At 41.2% G+C, this 20331-nt stretch overlaps 1 protein-coding gene across 1 annotated transcript; it reads left to right on the top strand.

The window, feature by feature from the left end:
- The first annotated feature begins 1686 nt into the window (after positions 1-1686).
- On the top strand, positions 1687-15229 carry LOC124278464. The gene is made up of 4 exons (XM_046714170.1): positions 1687-2813; positions 7314-7461; positions 8922-9169; positions 15108-15229. The coding sequence occupies exons 1-4, from the start codon at positions 2072-2074 to the stop codon at positions 15227-15229; spliced, it is 1260 nt and encodes a 419-aa protein (XP_046570126.1). The 5' UTR covers positions 1687-2071.
- The last annotated feature ends 5102 nt before the right edge of the window (positions 15230-20331 follow it).

The raw sequence follows: 20331 nt of genomic DNA, 5'->3' as shown, positions 1-20331 counted from the left end.
CGTTTCAACTTTGACCAGGATTCTCCGAACTTGTAACAGTCGTTTGAGAGATCAAAAGAGAAAGGGGTAGTGCGCGATGTATCTGACGGACGTATGTGGAGAACGTTTGAAGAATGTTAGTGTATAAATACAATAATTGAAATACCAGTTATGTTTAAAAAGTACCCTCAATCTGATATCCAGAGAGATTATTGTGAAAGATCGCAGTATTTATCTTCATAAACGGGCCAAGATAAAAGTACATGCCATTCATCCCCATATTATATCCCTTCTATATACAAGGGACATCGTTGTTACAGTTAGGGCAAACACTTTCTTCTATAGGTATCTGCCGGTTTCACGTTACATACATGTATTCAGATTATTGAGAAAAACTAGCGACGCAAGATCTCCTCCGTCACACATATAATTGTTATTAACATGGGAGAAAAGCACAATGTTTTAACATATGTTATGACAGTATACGTTATTGAAATACAGAAATGTTACAGACTAACTGACCACGTTTCACAATCTGCAAGCCGCCAAGGGTCACAATGATAACGAACGTCCGAGACCAGTATCTTGTATGTGTTGGCAGATAGAGATAGGCTAATCAAATTCACTGTGAACTTCAATCATCAACACCGACGTTTATCAAAATCATTAGACAACCCTGCCAAGATAGAGTTCTTAAATGCGCAGTAGGCACCTTATCGTCAGTCGAGTTAGGCAATAGGATTAAGATACAGCAACTGAAGTTCACAACAACAACTTTATCGTCATCTTTATCAGTAAATGGATTATCTATGATAACTGGAATAGGTATAAAACAGGGACGACACACAGTCACAAATCATCCTGTGACTGCTGTGTATTAAACTCCTTGTTTATTTTACTCAGGTAAGAAACTTTACTTTCTTCTACTTTGACAAATCTTTACCATTGCTATTCTATATTAACTGTAATCTACTGTAGATACCTTAACTATATGTTCGACCCTCGGCGAAACCGTTAGGTCTATGTGGAACGTGGCGTCGTTTAATATATCTCACAATTACTCTGTATTACTGTTTAGGATTGTTTATTTGATAATGATTAGCTCTAAGTTGTCTTGTGGCTATGGTAGATTTTAAAGAGTGTGTCAGGTATCCTAACTATTGCATTACGCGCAAACACGATGTTGTTTAGCGACTGTTGTAGAATGTACATTGTATTGTAAGTATGGGGTGATGTCTGGATTGTATAGAGTGTGTACCTAACAAGTACATTGCGTTAGGAGCAATATGCTGTTTTGTGCTGTATGAACGCGATATGCTTTATTACATGTCTCATATCTTCTGTATTACAGTTTAGGATTGTGTATTTCATACTGATCTTTGACACTACACTGTTATGTGACTATTATAGAATTTATAGAGTGTGTCGGATATTTTAACTGTTGTATTACGTTGTGAGTACTATGCTGTCTTGTGACTGCCACATAATGTAGATTGTGTGAACGCCCACTGGGGTGATGTGTAGAATATTGAACTATTGTTTGTGTACATTGGAATATGTTTCGTGATGAATGTAGTATGTGTCGTAATGTAACGAATCTACATGTACTTTGATATCTGATTGCATTGTGAACATGTTCTAATAATTAATTATAAAAATATTCCATTCTATTATTGACTGATTATGAAAATCATCCTGTGACTGCTGTGTATTAAACTCCTTGTTTATTTTACTCAGGTGTTGTGTTGTGTGTGGTCTGGTTGGTATAGTCAGACCTCTTGCCAAGCGAGCTAATTCCCCAACTCGCGTTTTAACAAGTGGCGGAGAATCAAAAATCGGCCTATGGCTACATACCAACCCACAAATTACAACACCAGAGTCGGACACAGCCACAGCCACAGCCGACCTCCGACCTTGTCACAGAATCCAGCGGCCTTGACGAACTACTGGAGGACCTTACAACATTAGCTTCGGGCCCAAACACTGACAGCGTTAATCCTCCCGTAACTATCAACGGAGACGGTATTGCGTCGGCCCCAAACACAGACGGTGGTATTCATCAAGCAGTGCCGCATCACACTCAGTCCCCAATATGGCATACGTGAGTAATCTGGTGCCAAAATTCAATGGCACCGGCAACGCCCGACAATGGCTGAAGAAGATGGATTGTCTTAGACAGCACCAATCACTGAGTGATTCCGTCTACTTGAACCTCCTGCCATTGTATTTAGATGGACCCGCTGCTACTTGGCTGGACTCGCTTCATCCAGCCCCAACAACCGCAGCCCAATTCGAAGCCGTCTTTACTCGTAGGTTCACGGATGTCACCTCACAGACGGCTTTCCTGTCCGCCCGCCAAAATAACACCGAGTCCGGGCCTGCCTTCATTGAACGCGTCCAGGAGAAGACAGTCGGCCTCCAGATCCCCGAGACCCTCCTTGTTCAGGTCATCATCAATGGCCTGCAGCCTCCTTTAAAGGGATTGGTTATTCCCCATGGTCCACAGTCACTGGAGGCACTGTCACATCAGGTGAGACTGGCTGAAGCAACTCTTCAAGCCACCCAGGGCGCCACTCCATCCATCTCATCTGTGACGTCAACTGGGGTTGACAACAGTCAACTGGCCACCATCGCTGCTCTGTTGACAACACAACAGCAGCAACTTGACAAGTTGACTGCTCAGATGGCCCACGTTCCCCAGAGGCAGAATGTCAACAGATATGTCAGCCGGGACCCGCCTCACCAACCTAGGGTCAACACTCGTCGTTTTGCACAACCACTGCAGCAACAACAACGGCAACAACAACCGCGGAGCAGCTACAGACAACCTTCAGGTAATTGCCAGGGTTGTGGTAACAATTGTCGGTCTAGATTTTTATGTCCATCTTCAAATCAGCAATGTAGTTATTGTCATGGGTTACATCACTTTGCTAGGGTATGTCGCATAAGACTGAATCAGCAATAGGGATTCGCGCCTGTTGGTAGGCCCTTGCCTACGAGCAGGCACGCCTTGAGAGCCCCTAGGCATAAGAATAAATCTTCTTTCAGCAGGCATACCAGTACCCCCCAAATCCTCTAGTATATCCCATCAGTCACAGATTAAGAATACAGTGTATGTAAAGGTTGGTGATGTTCGCTGTCATGCCTTAGTAGACACAGGTGCCACCTTGTCTGTTCTATCTCTTCCAACTTTAAAAAGGGCAGGTATTCCCCTGTCCCAGATGCAGGACAGTACGCTCTCACATGTTAGCGGTGTTGGGGGAGAGCACATTCAGGTACTTGGGTCAGTTAGGATTTCCCCTCTCCATTGGTGGCATGACAATCGACCACAACTTTCTAGTACTCAAATCAGTGCAACATTCAATCATCCTAGGGCAAGATTTCCTCACTCAAAATGAAGCTATCATAGACTATACAACACATACTCTTGCCCTCCATCACGGTTTAGTCATGGTACCTCTCCAAATCACTGGCTCAGGACTTGTACGTACATGTGCACCTGTCACTATACCTCCTAACATGCAAGTCACCATTCCCGTTAAGTTGAGTAACCACAAAGGTCAGTCATGTGCCTTTCTATTCGAACCAGTCCCTCAATTGACCACATGCAAATTAGCAGGTGCTAAGTGTCTTGTACAGTCAAAAAAGGGTAGGGCATGTTTTACCCTTTTGAACCCAACTAGCGAACCAGTTGTCCTACCCTCCCGCAAGGTCATAGCAGTTGCTCACCCTGTCGATGTGGCCTTCATACACCCCTTGGAGGACAGATCCACTCCTACATCTCAAGGTAAGCCTTCAAACCTAAATTTTGATCTCAGCAAGGCAGATCTAAATGATACTCAGAAATCAGACTTATCTAGACTTCTTAAAGCCAACAGGGATGTGTTTGCTGCTGACAAAACTGAACTTGGCATTACTAACCTATATTCACATAGGATAGATACAGTACCTGGCTCCAAATCTGTTCATCTGCCGTTCTATCGGAAGAGCCCTGAAGGCAAGGCAGAGACTGATCGACAGACCAAGGAACTTCTTGACCTTGGGTTCATTGAACCCTCCATGTCCCCATGGCAGAGTCCGGTGGTCTTAGTCAAGAAGAAATCGGGTGAGTTCCGTTTTGCCATAGATTACAGATCATTGAATAAGATTACCGTTCCGGCTTCCTATCCTTTGCCTCGTCTGGAAGATGCATTTGATGCTATTGGTGATTCCCATGCTCAAATATTTTCCACGCTTGATTTGGCATCAGGGTTCTGGCAAATTCCTATGGATTCGGAAACAGCTCACAAGGCATCCTTTGTCACGCAGAGTGGCCTATATACATGGCGTGTTATGCCTTTTGGGCTACAATGCAATGCTCCACATTTCAGATGGTCATGGCTAGAGCCCTGCAAGGCTTGACATGGAAACATGTCCTGGTATATGTGGATGATATTTTGATTTACAGCAAGACGTTTGAAGAGCATCTTTCCCATTTACAAGCAGTTTTCGATCGCTTGAGATCAGCTAATCTGAAACTGAAGCCAGATAAATGCAACTTTGCTCGTTCTGAAGTTCTCTACCTTGGCCACATCCTCTCCAAAAAGGGTATCAGAACTGATCCATCCAAAACTGAAGCTATTCGTACTTTCCCCCCTCCTAAAAACATCCATCACCTTCGCAGCTTTCTTGGATTGTGCAATTACTATAGAAAATTTCTCAAGGGTTATTCCAAACTAGCAGCACCACTAAATGCCCTTTTACAGAAAGATACCCCCTTTCACTGGTCGGACACTTGCCAAACTGCATTTGAACAAATGAAACAAAGTCTTGTTCAGGCTCCTGTCTTGGCCTACCCTGATATGCAGAAACCATTTATCCTCACCACAGATGCATCAGGATCAGCAATCGGCTATGTTTTAGGCCAGTTAGATGACCAGGGTAGGGAACGAGCAATTGCATATGGGGGAAGATCTCTAAATTCATATGAGAAGAAATGGACTGTCAGTGAACAGGAGTGTCTAGCAGTGGTAGAAGCAGTCAAGTGCAACCGCATTTATCTCACGAGTAAACCCTTCAAAATCATTACAGACCATAAGGCCCTAGTCTGGTTGCAGAGCATCAAGCACACTACCAGTCGTCTCCATAGATGGGCTCTTGAACTGCAAGAGTACACCTATGACATTGTTCACAGGCCTGGGAGAGTGAACACCAATGCTGATGCACTATCTAGGAGAACCTACCCTCCTATACAGACCATGGATGTCAATGACAACCACGACACAAAACCTGAATCCCTCGAAATTCAGTTTTTCTATGATACCCCATCCCCATCTATCTCGGCTGTGGATACCATTATGGAGACAACCTCCACTCCCTCTTCTCCTGATCTTGAAAATATTGGAGAAATGCAACGGCAGTGCCCTGATTTCAAAGGCATTGTAAATTTCCTCGAAGATGGTTCTTTACCACAAGATATGAACCAGAGGAAAAGGATTCAAAACACTGCTCATGAGTATGACATGTTAGATGGGGTACTTTACCATTTCTACCAGCCTCGTACTCGCAAGATGGAAGCAGCTGATAAGCTCATTCGTCAGTTAGCCCTTCCCAAGAGCCTCCGTAGGGATGCTCTTCTCTCATACCATGATTCTCAAGCAGGTGGTGGTCACCTTGGTGCTGACAGAGTGTATGGGGCTCTCAGACTCAAGTACTATTGGTCTGGGATGTATCAGTACGTTCATGATTACATCAAGTCATGTCATAAATGTCAAGTCTCCAAAGTTTCACGGCATCCTAACAGAGCACCTCTCCATCCACTGCCCATCACTGAGACATTTGAGCGGTATCACATTGACTTCCTTGGACCATTGACGGAGACACCTGAAGGCTACAAACACATCCTTCTGGTGGTAGATTCCTACAGCCGTTGGTCGGAGGCATTCCCTCTCAAATCCCAGGAAGCCACAGAAGTGGCACGTGTTTTATATCAGGAGATATTCTGTCGTTATGGTGCTCCAAGGGCCATTGTCTCTGACCAAGGTCGTAACTTCACGTCTAAACTTGTTAGTGCTCTATGTGAAATCTTCCAGGTAACACGTCATCTTACAAGTAGCTACCATCCAATGACGAATTCCGCCTGTGAGCGGACAAACAGTACCATCCTTCAGTCCCTTCGCACATATTGTGACACTGATCACTCAAACTGGCCTAGTTTGATTCCAGGGATAATGATGGCATTCCGCATGACACCAAAGGTACAGTCTACAGGATTCTCTCCATTTCACATGCTTTTTTGGCAAGGAAATGCATGTTCCCTTTGACACAGCAATATTACCAAAGACTTCGTTAGGTAAAAATGCAGTGGAACATGTCTCACGGGTATTGGATAACCTGAGAATTGCTAACACAGTGGCTACAGAAAACTTGAAGATAGTCCAGGAGAAAATGAAACAACGTTATGACTCCAAGGCTAAAGGGTGTACTTATGATGAAGGTGACCTCGTCTGGATGACCAATCCAGTCACGGTTAAGAAACGGTCACCCAAACTCGAACCAAAGTACAAAGGCCCTTATCTTATCAGCAGTAAGTGTTCAAACGACACTTATCAGCTGCGAAATAGAGAAACATTGAAAGAGCTGCCATCACGCACTCATGCCAACAGGTTGAAACCATTTTATGAGACAAACCCTGCCCAGAATCGACCTGGTACACAGGTAGCTGTGGACACGGATAAACAGCAGGATGTCTTGGAAGAGGACACTGCTCCTTCCCAATTAGAAGACAGACCTACCTTCTCTCAAACCACCAATGATAATTTTGAGAAACAGGTATCAAAGGTAGGTGACGATTCCCAGGGTAGCCCTGAAGATGTCATAACCCCGTCACAATCAGGGGAACACTCGGAAACCAATCAGTCACTCTCACAGACCACAGACGTTGTTTGTGAACAACAGTCACCCAAGGTAAGTGACCAGTACTATCCAGTTGAAAAGCTATTGCGTCAACGCATGCAACAGGGCAAACGTTACTATTTAGTCAAGTGGGTTGGTTACTCAGAACCCTCATGGGAACCCTCTGAACATGTTACTGAAGAATCCAAGCGCATCTTTCATGAACGCTTCACCATGAAAGGTAAGAGACGGAAACGCCCCTACACATATCTCCAGATAAAGTAAATACCAGGGATTAGAGATGTGTCTTCATACCTAAATTCATTGATGTCAACACCATCTAGATCATGCATAGTTATCAAGTGCTAGAAATTGTCTGCAGCAATTTCACCCAAACCCTATATGCTGTTCTATTTGGTGTACACATTAAGTAACTCAAAATGTCTTGTGTTTTGTTTTAGGAAAGAGGCACATCTCTAACATCCTCTGTATCCTGATAGTCGTCATTTTCCAACCATTGCTTGCTTCACCACTAGCCCTTGAAGACTCAGTACTTCGTGTAAATTATGGCATTGCCTTCACACCATCGAAGGACACTACAGATTTCAGGTGATTTCTGGCTCCACTCTTTTGAGATTCCTCTACCTGAAACGAATCTTCCCGTCTTTGCATTCCATTGCTTGACAAATGAAACTAGATGTCATTATGTTCATCATGTTTTCACACCTATGTTTTCCTTTAAATCGCAGTTCTCACATTATCTGAACAATACCCGTGCTCAAATTTATGATCTTATCCAAGAAACACCTATCCTACCATCCCGTTCAAGACGAGCAATCTTTGGGTTTGTAGGATCCTTTGCAAGGTCCCTTTTTGGTACAGCAACAATAGGTGATGTACAAACACTCGGACGCCATATGGTCTCTCTCAGTAAACAAACCTCTGCAATGGCCAAGGCATTTAAGCAACATGAAAATGACCTCTCATCTTATATGCAATTAGAAAATGATCGTTTTTCAAATGTCCTAAATGGGGTCAAATCAAACCATGACGCCATTCTGGTATTGGAGAAAGATTTGTTGAAATCACAGTCAAATATGAGAAATTACTATCTGCGCATGCTACGTCTTTTAGCTCGCCAGATTGCCCATACTACGACCCTTGAACATCAGTTGGATCAACTCCTTCAGGCCACCAAAGAACTCGTAAATGGTAAACTTTCACCCTATCTTGTTCCATACCAAGTGCTTGGGCATACCCTGAGGCGAATCCAGCATACCTTGAACAAACAATATCCTCGTTTTCATGTGGCTAATACAGTCATCAACTCTTACTATAGAGAAGGTAATTTCCTCGTTGCCAGGGATGGTTTGAAACTATATGTTACTGTAAAGATTCCTCTGACAGCATTCTCATCTCCCCTGTCCATCTATAAGGTGAAATCATTCCCTGTTCCAATAAATAGAACATCTTCTCACGCCTCCCAAATTTTAGACCTACCTGATTATTTTATCAAGACTGATACCAGTGATTATTTCACCACCATGTCTACTGCTGACTTAGCAGTTTGCTCAATCGGTAACACGTTAACTTGCCCCCTTCAACCTAGCATTTCATACAAAGTCCTCCATGTCCTGCGTTTCTGCCCTATATTTCAATCACAAATCACATGTTAGCAAACTATGCGACTTCAGGTTCAGAATAAACCACCTTGTTCCACAACTTCAGGAACTAACACCAGCTTCAGTACTTGTTTATGAATCAGATGTACTTGCTGTTGATTGTCATGCTCATCAAAGAATGATTCAGGGATGTAAGTTTTGCATGCTCTCTGTCCCTGTAGATGTTCCCTTTCTTCTAAGGATTTGTATTTACCTCCACGTTTGGCATCATGCTCATGTTCAAAGAACGGTTTCCGTTCAACATCCAGTGAATCTTGCACTCATCCAGGCCTTTTTCAATGACACACAATATGCATCTATCAGTGGTGATACTACATTCCGGGAACCTATCAATATCGACGTGCCTCCCTTTCACTTATTCAATCATTCTTTGACTTCTGTTATAAGTCAAGATAAGAAAGACCATCTGAGTTTATCCCGACTGGTACAAAGGGCCAAGAATAGAAAAATTGCCTTTACCAATTTAGCTGAACCTATCCTTGATGGTTCAGCTATCCCTGTTGCTTCGTGGCCCAACCTTAACTCCATACTGGCACTTATTGCCTTAACCTTGGCATGCGCATCTACTCTTGCTTTTGTATACACCTTCCAGAGAATACGCACAATCTCCACCCTGCTCATACTGCTCCAGACCAGTAGGGTCAAGGCAGACGTTCAAGTTCCTCAATTCAAATATAACATTCCCACGACTACTCCCTTCAACCCTTTATCGGCATTACAGTCAATCGAATTTACCTTAGACCACGCCATGGTTACTGTACTTACAATTCAGTCGGTCTTCATTGTTTCCCTTTTATTGTGCTTCACTCTCAGGATGTTTCGTCAAAATTATCAACAGTCTTGTACTATCGTATTGGAAATAACAAATGGTCCCAAATGCTTTCTTATACCAATTGCCAAACTTACTAAATGTATAACGCAGTACAACATAGAGGCCCCAGTTAACATCACCAATCTTCAGATAATAGGTTGGATTCGACCGAGACTATATGTCGATATGCCAGGGCTTACGATCAAAGATGTTTCTCTAGGTAAGGCAGTCACGTTACCTTCTTCATTTCTACTGCCATTCAGAACGGCCTGCTGTTTGCACCCAATTTTAAAGGGGCCATTCTGTGCGTATATATTAATTAATCATCATGGGTACATGCTACCAGTTGTCTCTGTGAAACGTGCAGGGACACTGCCAGCTATTTCTATTTACCCATCTCTTGTTGTGTAAATATGCATAGTGCATTTTGTTCATACAAATTTCGGGACGAAATTTTAACAGAATAGGGGGATACTATTAACATGGGAGAAAAGCACAATGTTTTAACATATGTTATGACAGTATACGTTATTGAAATACAGAAATGTTACAGACTAACTGACCACGTTTCACAATCTGCAAGCCGCCAAGGGTCACAATGATAACGAACGTCCGAGACCAGTATCTTGTATGTGTTGGCAGATAGAGATAGGCTAATCAAATTCACTGTGAACTTCAATCATCAACACCGACGTTTATCAAAATCATTAGACAACCCTGCCAAGATAGAGTTCTTAAATGCGCAGTAGGCACCTTATCGTCAGTCGAGTTAGGCAATAGGATTAAGATACAGCAACTGAAGTTCACAACAACAACTTTATCGTCATCTTTATCAGTAAATGGATTATCTATGATAACTGGAATAGGTATAAAACAGGGACGACACACAGTCACAAATCATCCTGTGACTGCTGTGTATTAAACTCCTTGTTTATTTTACTCAGGTAAGAAACTTTACTTTCTTCTACTTTGACAAATCTTTACCATTGCTATTCTATATTAACTGTAATCTACTGTAGATACCTTAACTATATGTTCGACCCTCGGCGAAACCGTTAGGTCTATGTGGAACGTGGCGTCGTTTAATATATCTCACAATTACTCTGTATTACTGTTTAGGATTGTTTATTTGATAATGATTAGCTCTAAGTTGTCGTGTGGCTATGGTAGATTTTAAAGAGTGTGTCAGGTATCCTAACTATTGCATTACGCGCAAACACGATGTTGTTTAGCGACTGTTGTAGAATGTACATTGTATTGTAAGTATGGGGTGATGTCTGGATTGTATAGAGTGTGTACCTAACGAGTACATTGCGTTAGGAGCAATATGCTGTTTTGTGCTGTATGAACGCGATATGCTTTATTACATGTCTCATATCTTCTGTATTACAGTTTAGGATTGTGTATTTCATACTGATCTTTGACACTACACTGTTATGTGACTATTATAGAATTTATAGAGTGTGTCGGATATTTTAACTGTTGTATTACGTTGTGAGTACTATGCTGTCTTGTGACTGCCACATAATGTAGATTGTGTGAACGCCCACTGGGGTGATGTGTAGAATATTGAACTATTGTTGTGTACATTGGAATATGTTTCGTGATGAATGTAGTATGTGTCGTGTGTAACGAATCTACATGTACTTTGATATCTGATTGCATTGTGAACATGTTCTAATAATTAATTGTAAACCATTCTATTATTGACTGATTATGAAAATCATCCTGTGACTGCTGTGTATTAAACTCCTTGTTTATTTTACTCAGGTGTTGTGTTGTGTGTGGGTTGGTATAGTCAGACCTCTTGCCAAGCGAGCTAATTCCCCAACTCGCGTTTTAACAGAACTGTCAATGTACTGCCTGCTGCAATACTAGTTGCTCTTTGAACACATAGCATGTGGAAGTTTATAATAACGCTTAGTCTGAATATATACTTTCAGATAAAAGCAAACAGTTTCTTTTAGATTTACAGGGAGACCAAGTGAGATATGTTATTCAAAGCCTGAACTTGGGAGGCAATCTAGATTTGCTTCATTTAGAGCTTTCGAGTTTTGGGAAAGAGATGCATGGGCGGACGGGAAAATAATGTGTTTTGGGAACAGTGTGATTGAAATGTTTAACACATAGTTGGAACATGTCTGCCATGGGTTAGCGACAAATTACATGGTATATATGTATTAATTGTATAATGCAACATTTGTAAATCCCAATTGTGACGGTATTGTTACGCCATTCTTTATATTCATGCACTTAAGGGTACAATATTCTCCATGTTAAATCGGCCTGTAAGACGTCTCAAAATTCTGAACACATTAGAACATTTCATGAATATTCACATTCACGCTCCGGTAAATGATCCGTTCGATATAAGTCTGTTATCTTCAAAATCCAGGGGTAGCCTAGTGGTTAAAGCGGTCGCTCGTCACGCCAAAACCCGGGTTCGATTCCCCACATGGGTACAGTGTGTGAAGCCCATTTCTGGTGTCCCCCGCCGTGATATTGCTGGAATATTGCCAAACACGGCGTAAAATTAAATTCACTCACTCAAAATCCAGGGGGTTCTGGACTCAACAAAGTAGGGTGGTGGATGCAAATATAATCTTGGTATTTGACACTCAGATACAACGTTTATGATAATCACCGTGTACATACAAAATCATTCCTATAGGGTTTTTTCTCGACACTTTCCCAGCAATTTTACCTCATACCGCACCCCTTTACGACCAATGAACGAGTGCCATGCTTTTGCGATGTGTTTTTTGACATGTGCTTTTGCGATTTGTGTTAAGTAATAGTCGGGATTCAAATGTGATCCAACGAGAATCAGGGGGGAAAATTAGGTGGTATTTGTATGGAATCCTAGAAGGGACATTGTTGCGTTTTCGCCTGATAAATACAAGCAAAAAGTGGTAAATCTACCAAAGTGCGAAAAGCGACATTTTGGCCGTTTGTAGTACTGTCGGTATGTAGCATTGTTGTGCTTTGAATAGTATTGTTTTATTCTTCAAAATGGCGACAATGACACAGTTTCCAACGTCGGAATATGTCGATTTGTTGGATCTTTGCCCTTTGAATAGTAAAAATAAATATTATTTAAAACGCGACAAATGGCCAAAAAAGTCTCATTGTCGGGCTTTGGTTAAATTTGACGCTTTTTGTCTGTTTTTTAAAAGGACGACAACGTCCCTTCTAGGATTCCATATATTTGGGATACTGGGTGGGAGTGGAACATCCATCTACACAGCCAAGTTTTACTTGTAACATCATGGAATGGAGGCGTGGCTACGTAAATCCAAATATTCGCTTTAGAGAGTCCTGGCATGCATCCTCGATAATCCCCAGGGTATACGTTACGATCACTCTCCACTATACCCTGGATGCATCCACGGCTTGGCCCGATGATTTTGTTACCTCCCTTGGCTGGCTTTTTATCCAATCAGTTGTCTACGCTGGGAAGTTAAGCGAACCAATCACAAATCACTTTCGCTTCTTAAATTATCTAACCGTTTAAACTTGGCAACACAATTGATGCAGAGGTACTCTGAAAGAGATAGAAGGCGTTCTTTTATATATTTTTTGAAAGTTTCAGATCTGTCAATGTTGATATTGGCAAGCTCGGATGTAACGGCGGCTTAGCTGATTGGCTGCTGTGAGAATGCGGAGCCAGCAAAGGGAGGTAATATAATTATCGGGCTAAGCCGTGGATACATCCAGGGTATAGTGGAGTGTGATCGTAACGTATAACCTGGAGATTATCGAGGATGCCTGGCATGAAGTCTTCTCTCAAATACAGGAAGGATTAAATATTGTCACGTGGTATGCAAATTGCCTTGCGGCAGGGATGCTAGTCTAAGTCGTCACTGATCCCAAATGTGATTTGCATAAAACAGGGAGCTTGTCTTTTTATACAAGCTGTTTTGACTTTATTGTCCATAATTATTTTGACATGTTCGCCTTGAATACATCCTGCTTCGCAGAGAGAGATTTTCCTCATTTTTTGCATTATTGTATTTTTTGTTGATTATTCGCGATTTGATGACATCCTTTATTTATGGGATATTTTCTAATGAAATGGACGTTTGATATTGGACTGACATGTGATGAAATTCTCAATAAAACATTTTTTTTTCTTTTTTGGTTTGGTTCTCAGATTGTTTACTGTTGTAATACCGCGTATCACTGGTCACATATGTTATTGTTTTCTTATCGTAGTTGATCACAAATCATGAATTAATATTTATTTTACTTTTTTAATTAGTCTTTAAATATTTTCATGTAAATATTTTTTTTACAAACACCATCTCTATCTGTAGCAATGCCTGACAGTGTGTTACGCACACAAGGCTTACAGGCGACGAATTCTGGGTGTCTCTCTGAATACATCTAACTTAACAACTGCAGTGGCGGATCCAGAAAAGAAGGGGAGGGGAGTTCGAACCCCACCCTTTGAAAATGACTAAAGACCACATTGAAGTTAATGTTTTGCAATGGCAGAGCCACGGTGGGGTTGAGGGGGTTGAACCTGAACCCCCTCCTTTGTAAATTTCTGGATCCGCCTATGAACTGAGTTAAATATACAACTGGGTTAAATATACAATTTAATTCTTTCCAACGGTAGCTTATTATTTGCTAACTCAGACGAAACAATACTTTGACCAAAATGACAGTTACAGAGTTATTTTAATGGTGTGTAAGTCTGTTATCCATGTGGAATAAAAATGTTCAAGAAAAAACATTCACGTTAGTGAATAATCCTTCGTTTAATAATCACCCCCAGAAAACGAGCGATTACATTTTATCATATAATTTGTTTTTTCAGATGCTCTTATAGTAATAGTGTGTGAAATGGTCCAAACAAGACTCCAAATATCCATGGAACAGTGTTCACCCTACACATTTTTGCTTGAATGGTTTCAAAACCAGACGCATGGATTCAATTCAAACGTAAAATCCTTGTGATTTTGACAAAAGCAGATACAAATTAACCTCCGTGCCACTGTTACAATGTTTATGCTTGTGAGGGTGTCGACTCAATTAGCCGGCTACTCCACTGACTTGAAAGATAACTCGTGTTTGTGAAGCACCCACCCTCTTCAGATCAGTACCCCCGGGCGTGGTTAAGCGCGACATCCGGCTCCACCTCCTCTCTCCCCTGCCCCGACCCCCACTATCTCATCCCCCTCCCCACTTCCATCTTCCCCTCCACTCATGCAGCGTTATCGGATGCTGTTACTTTGTAATGTACCATTTTATTAACCTGCACTGTTTACACACTCACAAAATCGTAGTAAGTTTTCGTGTCAAATTTTTACTAATTGAAATATTACAACAAGCAACAATCCATAAAATATTTTAATCCATCATATTTCATTTCCGCAACTTTATTTTAGTTTACTAGTATATAATTTAAAAAAAAATATTTTATTGACAGATATTCCCAATCATTTACGAATGTGCCGCATTCAGTACTTGGAGGTATTTTTTGGTCGGGACAAGATGACGTACAATTTGAACCCTTGGATCAATCAGAGAGAAAAAAATCTATTATATATCATACTATCTCTCACATAGATATGTTAGTGCGGATGTCAGTATTGAGGCGTAAACACGAAGTTCGACTCTAGTTATCCCGCCGTCAGATTGTATCGATAATATTGGCAGGTCGGTATTGCATAATCATATTTCGTCGATGTCGCCTTAATTAAGTGTCAGATTTTCCATATTGTCTTGACTCTTAAGGGCTACTGCTTCCTTTACAGAATCCCATGGCAGCCATATCGCCCCCACCGCCACACCCCCAACTGTCACACACATTGGTCAAGCCACGTGGCTCAGCTTGACCTTCGCCACCATGATGCGATGTAAGGAGCTGTCTCGTTAACGCTAACAAAACAGCGACATGAGCTCAACACAGCGCCTGTAGTCTTGACGAGTGTCATGTATTGTTCCGTGAAATGGCTGTGACGTGTTCACAATAGAGGTGAAGGTTAACGCCTTGTTCCCGTCGACCCCTGAGGACGTAACGGTACTATTGTGGGGATCTTAGTTACCGATATGAGCGCCTAGATACGATGCAAAGTATGATACTTTAGATAATGTCAAAATATGTTTTACCAGTCCAAACCCCTATGCAAATTACATCGTTTAATGAGTATGTATGTGCTGTAAAAAGAACATATTTTGAAATGGGCAGAGTCGAATTTCTATAATGTTCCATTTGTCGCTAGTTTTGTTGCGCGGCGTTTGGTGAAGACAGCAGCGTTAACCACCACTGACAAGGCAAATTCAAGGACGTCGCCGATGAATTTAAATACCTTTGTCTGCCCTCTCTTCAAACATCATCGTAAAACCTATATCCCAAACCATAATGTTGAAAAATGATCAAAGTGTTGCTGTTAAAAGTTAACGATTTGTATAACGGTAAACGAATTAGTGTTTTGAAAAAGCTATATATATATTGTAATACCGGTACCATCACGAAAACTGTACAATGCTCCATGTGAACCATGTACACTTAACTGTACAGTCGAACCCCGTTTATCTGGACATTTGGTACTGTCAGAATTCGTCCGGATAGCGAGGCGTCCGGTTACCTGGATCAAACAAGCAAAACGTCTTGACGATGTATGCTGAAAATGTATTCACGTATGTACGTGTATATCAATAAATCAAGGGAGGAAGGAAGTGTACAGTGACGTTGGTCAGTCGAACGTTTGGGTGCAGTCACACGACGTTTGCGTTTATAGCAGGCTGACTTGCCATTATGCCCAATACCTGTGTACAGACATATATTTGTACCTCTAATGCCGAGTATCCTGGCCTAAGTTCTGTTCTGCCAGTTACACTAAAAAAACAACATCTTAATTAGCCAACACTGCTAAACCAACGAAATATTTCATAATTAATCAGGAAACAAACAGTGTATAATGCCGTTTAAAAACATCACACAATGTTTTTTTCAAATTGAGTTTGGCTATCCACCGAGTTTTTTTCTGACCCATATTTACATACGATCTTTTAAGTGGACGTTGTGCGAGAATTGTGTTCGCGCGGCACAGAATCTACCTGTAAAAATCCACCTGTATATTACACAGATATGTAGAATGTTAAATGTCCTATCCAAAGCTGTAAATTCAATTACAAATACCGAGGCGTTTGGAAAGTTAGACATTGTTTATTGGAGAAGTTTTAGAATTATCATTGGTGAAGATTTCATGAAATTTGACGATTTGATGACTGACTGAGTTTAGTTTTACGCCGCTTTTAGCAATATTCCAGCAATATCACGGCGGGGGACACCAGAAATGGGCTTAACACATTGTGCCCATGTGGGGAATCGAACCCGGGTCTTTGGCGTGACGAGCCAACGACGATTTGATGAAAAACAGATATTCAGTGATGACTAAGATGCTATTTTGGAAATTCCATCCTCCAAGTAATATCCAATTTTTACATTTTAAAATATACACCGCATCGTGATGATTACAAAGTGTGTGTTATCCTAATTTCCGCGATTCTGATTGACTGAGGAGAAGTCAAAATTGAATGTTATTTTTCAATAACTTCAGAAAATCGATGAGTAACGGATTATATGCAATTTGTGACTGTTATCCTTTGATAAATACACAAGAAACGTACAACAATCCTTAAATGTGTCAAAATGGCGACATTTACGAGGTTATTTTCAGTACTTTTGCTTTGCACAAGATGACATCAAGCAGCTGGACTTTTCAAAACAATTCAAATCTGTAAAGTGTATTTGTGTGCGTGATATATTTAGAATTGTATGTACTACCCATCAAAAGTTTAGACTCACTTAAAGCATTCACTATATGTTATGTATATGTATGTGGTTACATCGAAGATGAATTTCTCCACTAACTTGGGGGAACCAACTGCAAACCTTATGAATTGCACGAGGACCCATGCATCAAATTTGCTGAAAAGCATGTGCAAATATCGTGCATGCGAACAGCTGCGCTTTTGGTGTAAAGTTCTCTTAAGAATTCGCCAATTTTCACTGAGTTTTATCATTTATTGAACTCATGACAATAATCTTTTCAAACTTACGAATTTGTTTTACAATACATCAGTTCATGTGTAAACAGTACCTTTAAACAGTATGGAATAGTTTGCAAAATCTAGTTTAGAACAGTTGACTGAAGTAAGTGGCTATATTTACACTAGTGACTCTAAACTTTTGATGTGTAGCATACTCCAAAGTGACGGTTGAATAGCAGGGACATATATGTCGCTCTGGCATCCCGGGGGTTAACGTCGCTCGGAACAGGAGATCAGTCATACAGCATTGGAGAGGACAGAACCACGAAGTGATGTGCACGTATGTCAGGAAATAATCCAGCAAGAAACTTAAGGAAACATCAAGTTCTTTTCTTTACCCAAGACATTACTTAAACACGAATCATTACTAAGTATTTTACCGAAGTTGGGCGTTAAAGTTATTCTCCCTTAAAATAAGTCCCGAGGAACACGGGTCCGAGTTCGATTTGATATTCATGGATTGTGTCGGAAAGCGGCGTAATCTCGATGGTACAAGCAGAAGACCATGTTAGGAAAAACAAGTCCATGTGAGAAAGCCTTAAAGCAATACGTTATGTGAATGACACTAGAGATTATGTGATACCGTTGGGTTCCTTTACAGTTGTTAGGTGTGTGGTTTCGATATTGTAACAATGAATGAAAATATCCATAACCGTTTTATGGGAAATCTCCTCTCAAAGTTTCGTAAATATACATTATGAGGTCAGCATTTGATTGAAGTTGTTATGGTAACATCGCCATAGGGAAAATTGCATTGCCTCAAAATCATATGGAGTTGAAAAAATATTCGTTCTGGCTTTTCTTTAATCAAAATAGAAGTATATCTAATGCACGGAGTCCACTTGCACAAAGATAACGGCTGTCGCATGACTTTTAGTCAGTAATATCTCCCATGCCTCGAGAAGACGAGCTTTGTGCTGGCGTGAGTGAGTATGGTTCTCTTTCAACAATATTCCAGCAATTTTACGACAGGTGACACCAGAAATGGGTTTCACACATTGTAGCCATGTTGGGGATCGAACCGGGGTCTTAGGCGTGACGAGGCTGTAACCACAATGCTATCCCTTCCTTTGTGCCAGGGAGCCTTGATGGTCAAGGATGCAGTTCCCACTATAGTCTGTTTGCAGTGAAAACGTACCGATGAATTTCACTTTAAGCAAAACAGTAAATCAAATAAAGCGAAATTAAGACTGCGAATCCTCATAAATTTGCCTTGCCAACTGAACATTTAAATCTCAGAATTTTATTCATTGTAGGACAAAAGTTGTTTAACAAACGATCATACATTCAAATCGCTATTATTGATTTGTATTACAAGGGGGTGAGCGCAGTAGATGGAACAGTGAAACAAATGCACGTGCGGTTCGTGATGAGCGGTAACTTAGACAAACTCTACTTGTTCTCGGTGTTTCATTTAATGTGCATACACCCTTTTAATACAAACTAATAATAGCGATTTGAAACTATGATCGTTTGTTAAACAACTTTTATCCTAAGTTGAATAAAATTCTGAGATTTAAATGTTCAGTTGGCAAGGTAAAATTATGAGGATTCGCAATCTTAATTTCATCTTATTCGATTTACTTTTTTTGTTTAAATTGACATTCATCGGTACGTTTCCACTGCAAACAGACTAAGCGCGATGTTATGACAACCATCTCCACAAACGTGAAGGTCCGGGTTAGAATTGATCTTCAGCAACCAATGCTTGTCGTAAGAGGAGACTAACGGGATCGGGTGGTCAGGTTCGCTGATTTGGTTGACACATGTCATCGTATCTCAATTACGTAGATCGATGCTCATGCTGTTGGTCACTGGATTGTCTGGTCCAGACTCGATTATTTACAGACCGCCGTCATATAGCTGGAAAAATTGCTGAGTGCGACGTTAAGCTGCAAGCGAACAAACGGACAAGCAATCAGTTTGGTGACACACTGTCATCACCCAACCTCTTCGTCTCTTTTTATTTTGTTCAATATCTTTTTTTTTCTGGAAACAAAACTTTAAAACACAGTTTGTTAAACAGAGAAACACGAGCAAACAGTTCCTTGGTTTAACACCGTGAGTCAGAACGTTGGAGGGTAGGATCTTTCTAAGTACTTGATGACAGTACACACAACACGTAGGTTTCCTTGTTATTCCACGCAAATGCTTCCAACAGATTTTCTGGCGCGTGCCATAAAGAAAATTTCCTGTCAAATTTCGGCTGACCAGATAATCTCAATACCAAGGTGACGCCGTGCCAGCGCGAGCGAAGCGCGTGCATAACTCAGAACGAGGCGCATCCGTGGTCCCTCAGCGGTTTGTCCCACCCCAGGGTCCCCACGCCCCACCGTTTGGTAAGAGGATTTGGCTGAAAAGTGTTGTAACAAAATGGGGGCCAATTGTCCTCGTGTTTAGGAACACTAGTAGACACCTTGGGGCGAGCGATAAAGACCTTTTCATACACGGAACATCTTGAGCGGACAGAGGGGATCTGAAAGCCGACGGGCAGAGATTGGCGGAGTAATTAGCATCCAGTTGGTATTGACATGTTGTGATTGGGGAAAAGTGCATCTGTATATAAAGCAGACTCGGGGTTCTTGATCAATTGCAAGGAATATTGGTTTGTTGACAGTTAAGTCCATTACAGGACTCAACAGATTTGTGAAGACAGATTAGTACGAGTCAGCTGATAGTCAAACGAATCCTCCGTCGTCCGGACATAGAAACTGACTTTTCTTCTGAACTATATCAATTTTTGACATTTCTACCTGCATATTTAAACAATTCATTTTCGTATGCCTCAGTGGTAAACCAGCTTGAACTATTTCATATTCCGAGGCTGACATAGTTGTACGGGGAAATATGATGGCCCAGCCGTGTTCGTTTTACGCGCAACCCGAGATGAACACCATGGACGGCGAGGACAACTACAACAAC

Source organism: Haliotis rubra, unplaced genomic scaffold (assembly GCF_003918875.1).
Source record: "Haliotis rubra isolate DU_JTF1 unplaced genomic scaffold, ASM391887v1 Scf2375, whole genome shotgun sequence".
NCBI lineage: Eukaryota > Metazoa > Mollusca > Gastropoda > Lepetellida > Haliotidae > Haliotis > Haliotis rubra.
Note: the sequence above shows the minus strand (reverse complement) of the source record. Positions and strands in the feature narration are given on the sequence as shown.

Excerpts from the sequence above, each read along its gene's own strand:
- LOC124278464 (XM_046714170.1), top strand. The coding sequence starts at position 2,072 with ATGGCATACGTGAGTAATCTGGTGCCAAAATTCAATGGCACCGGCAAC. Across the intron at positions 7,462-8,921 it reads AAGGACACTACAGATTTCAG|TCAAGATAAGAAAGACCATC; the intron begins GTGATTTCTGGC and ends TTCTGTTATAAG. Across the intron at positions 9,170-15,107 it reads GCTCATACTGCTCCAGACCA|AATCCCATGGCAGCCATATC; the intron begins GTAGGGTCAAGG and ends CTTCCTTTACAG.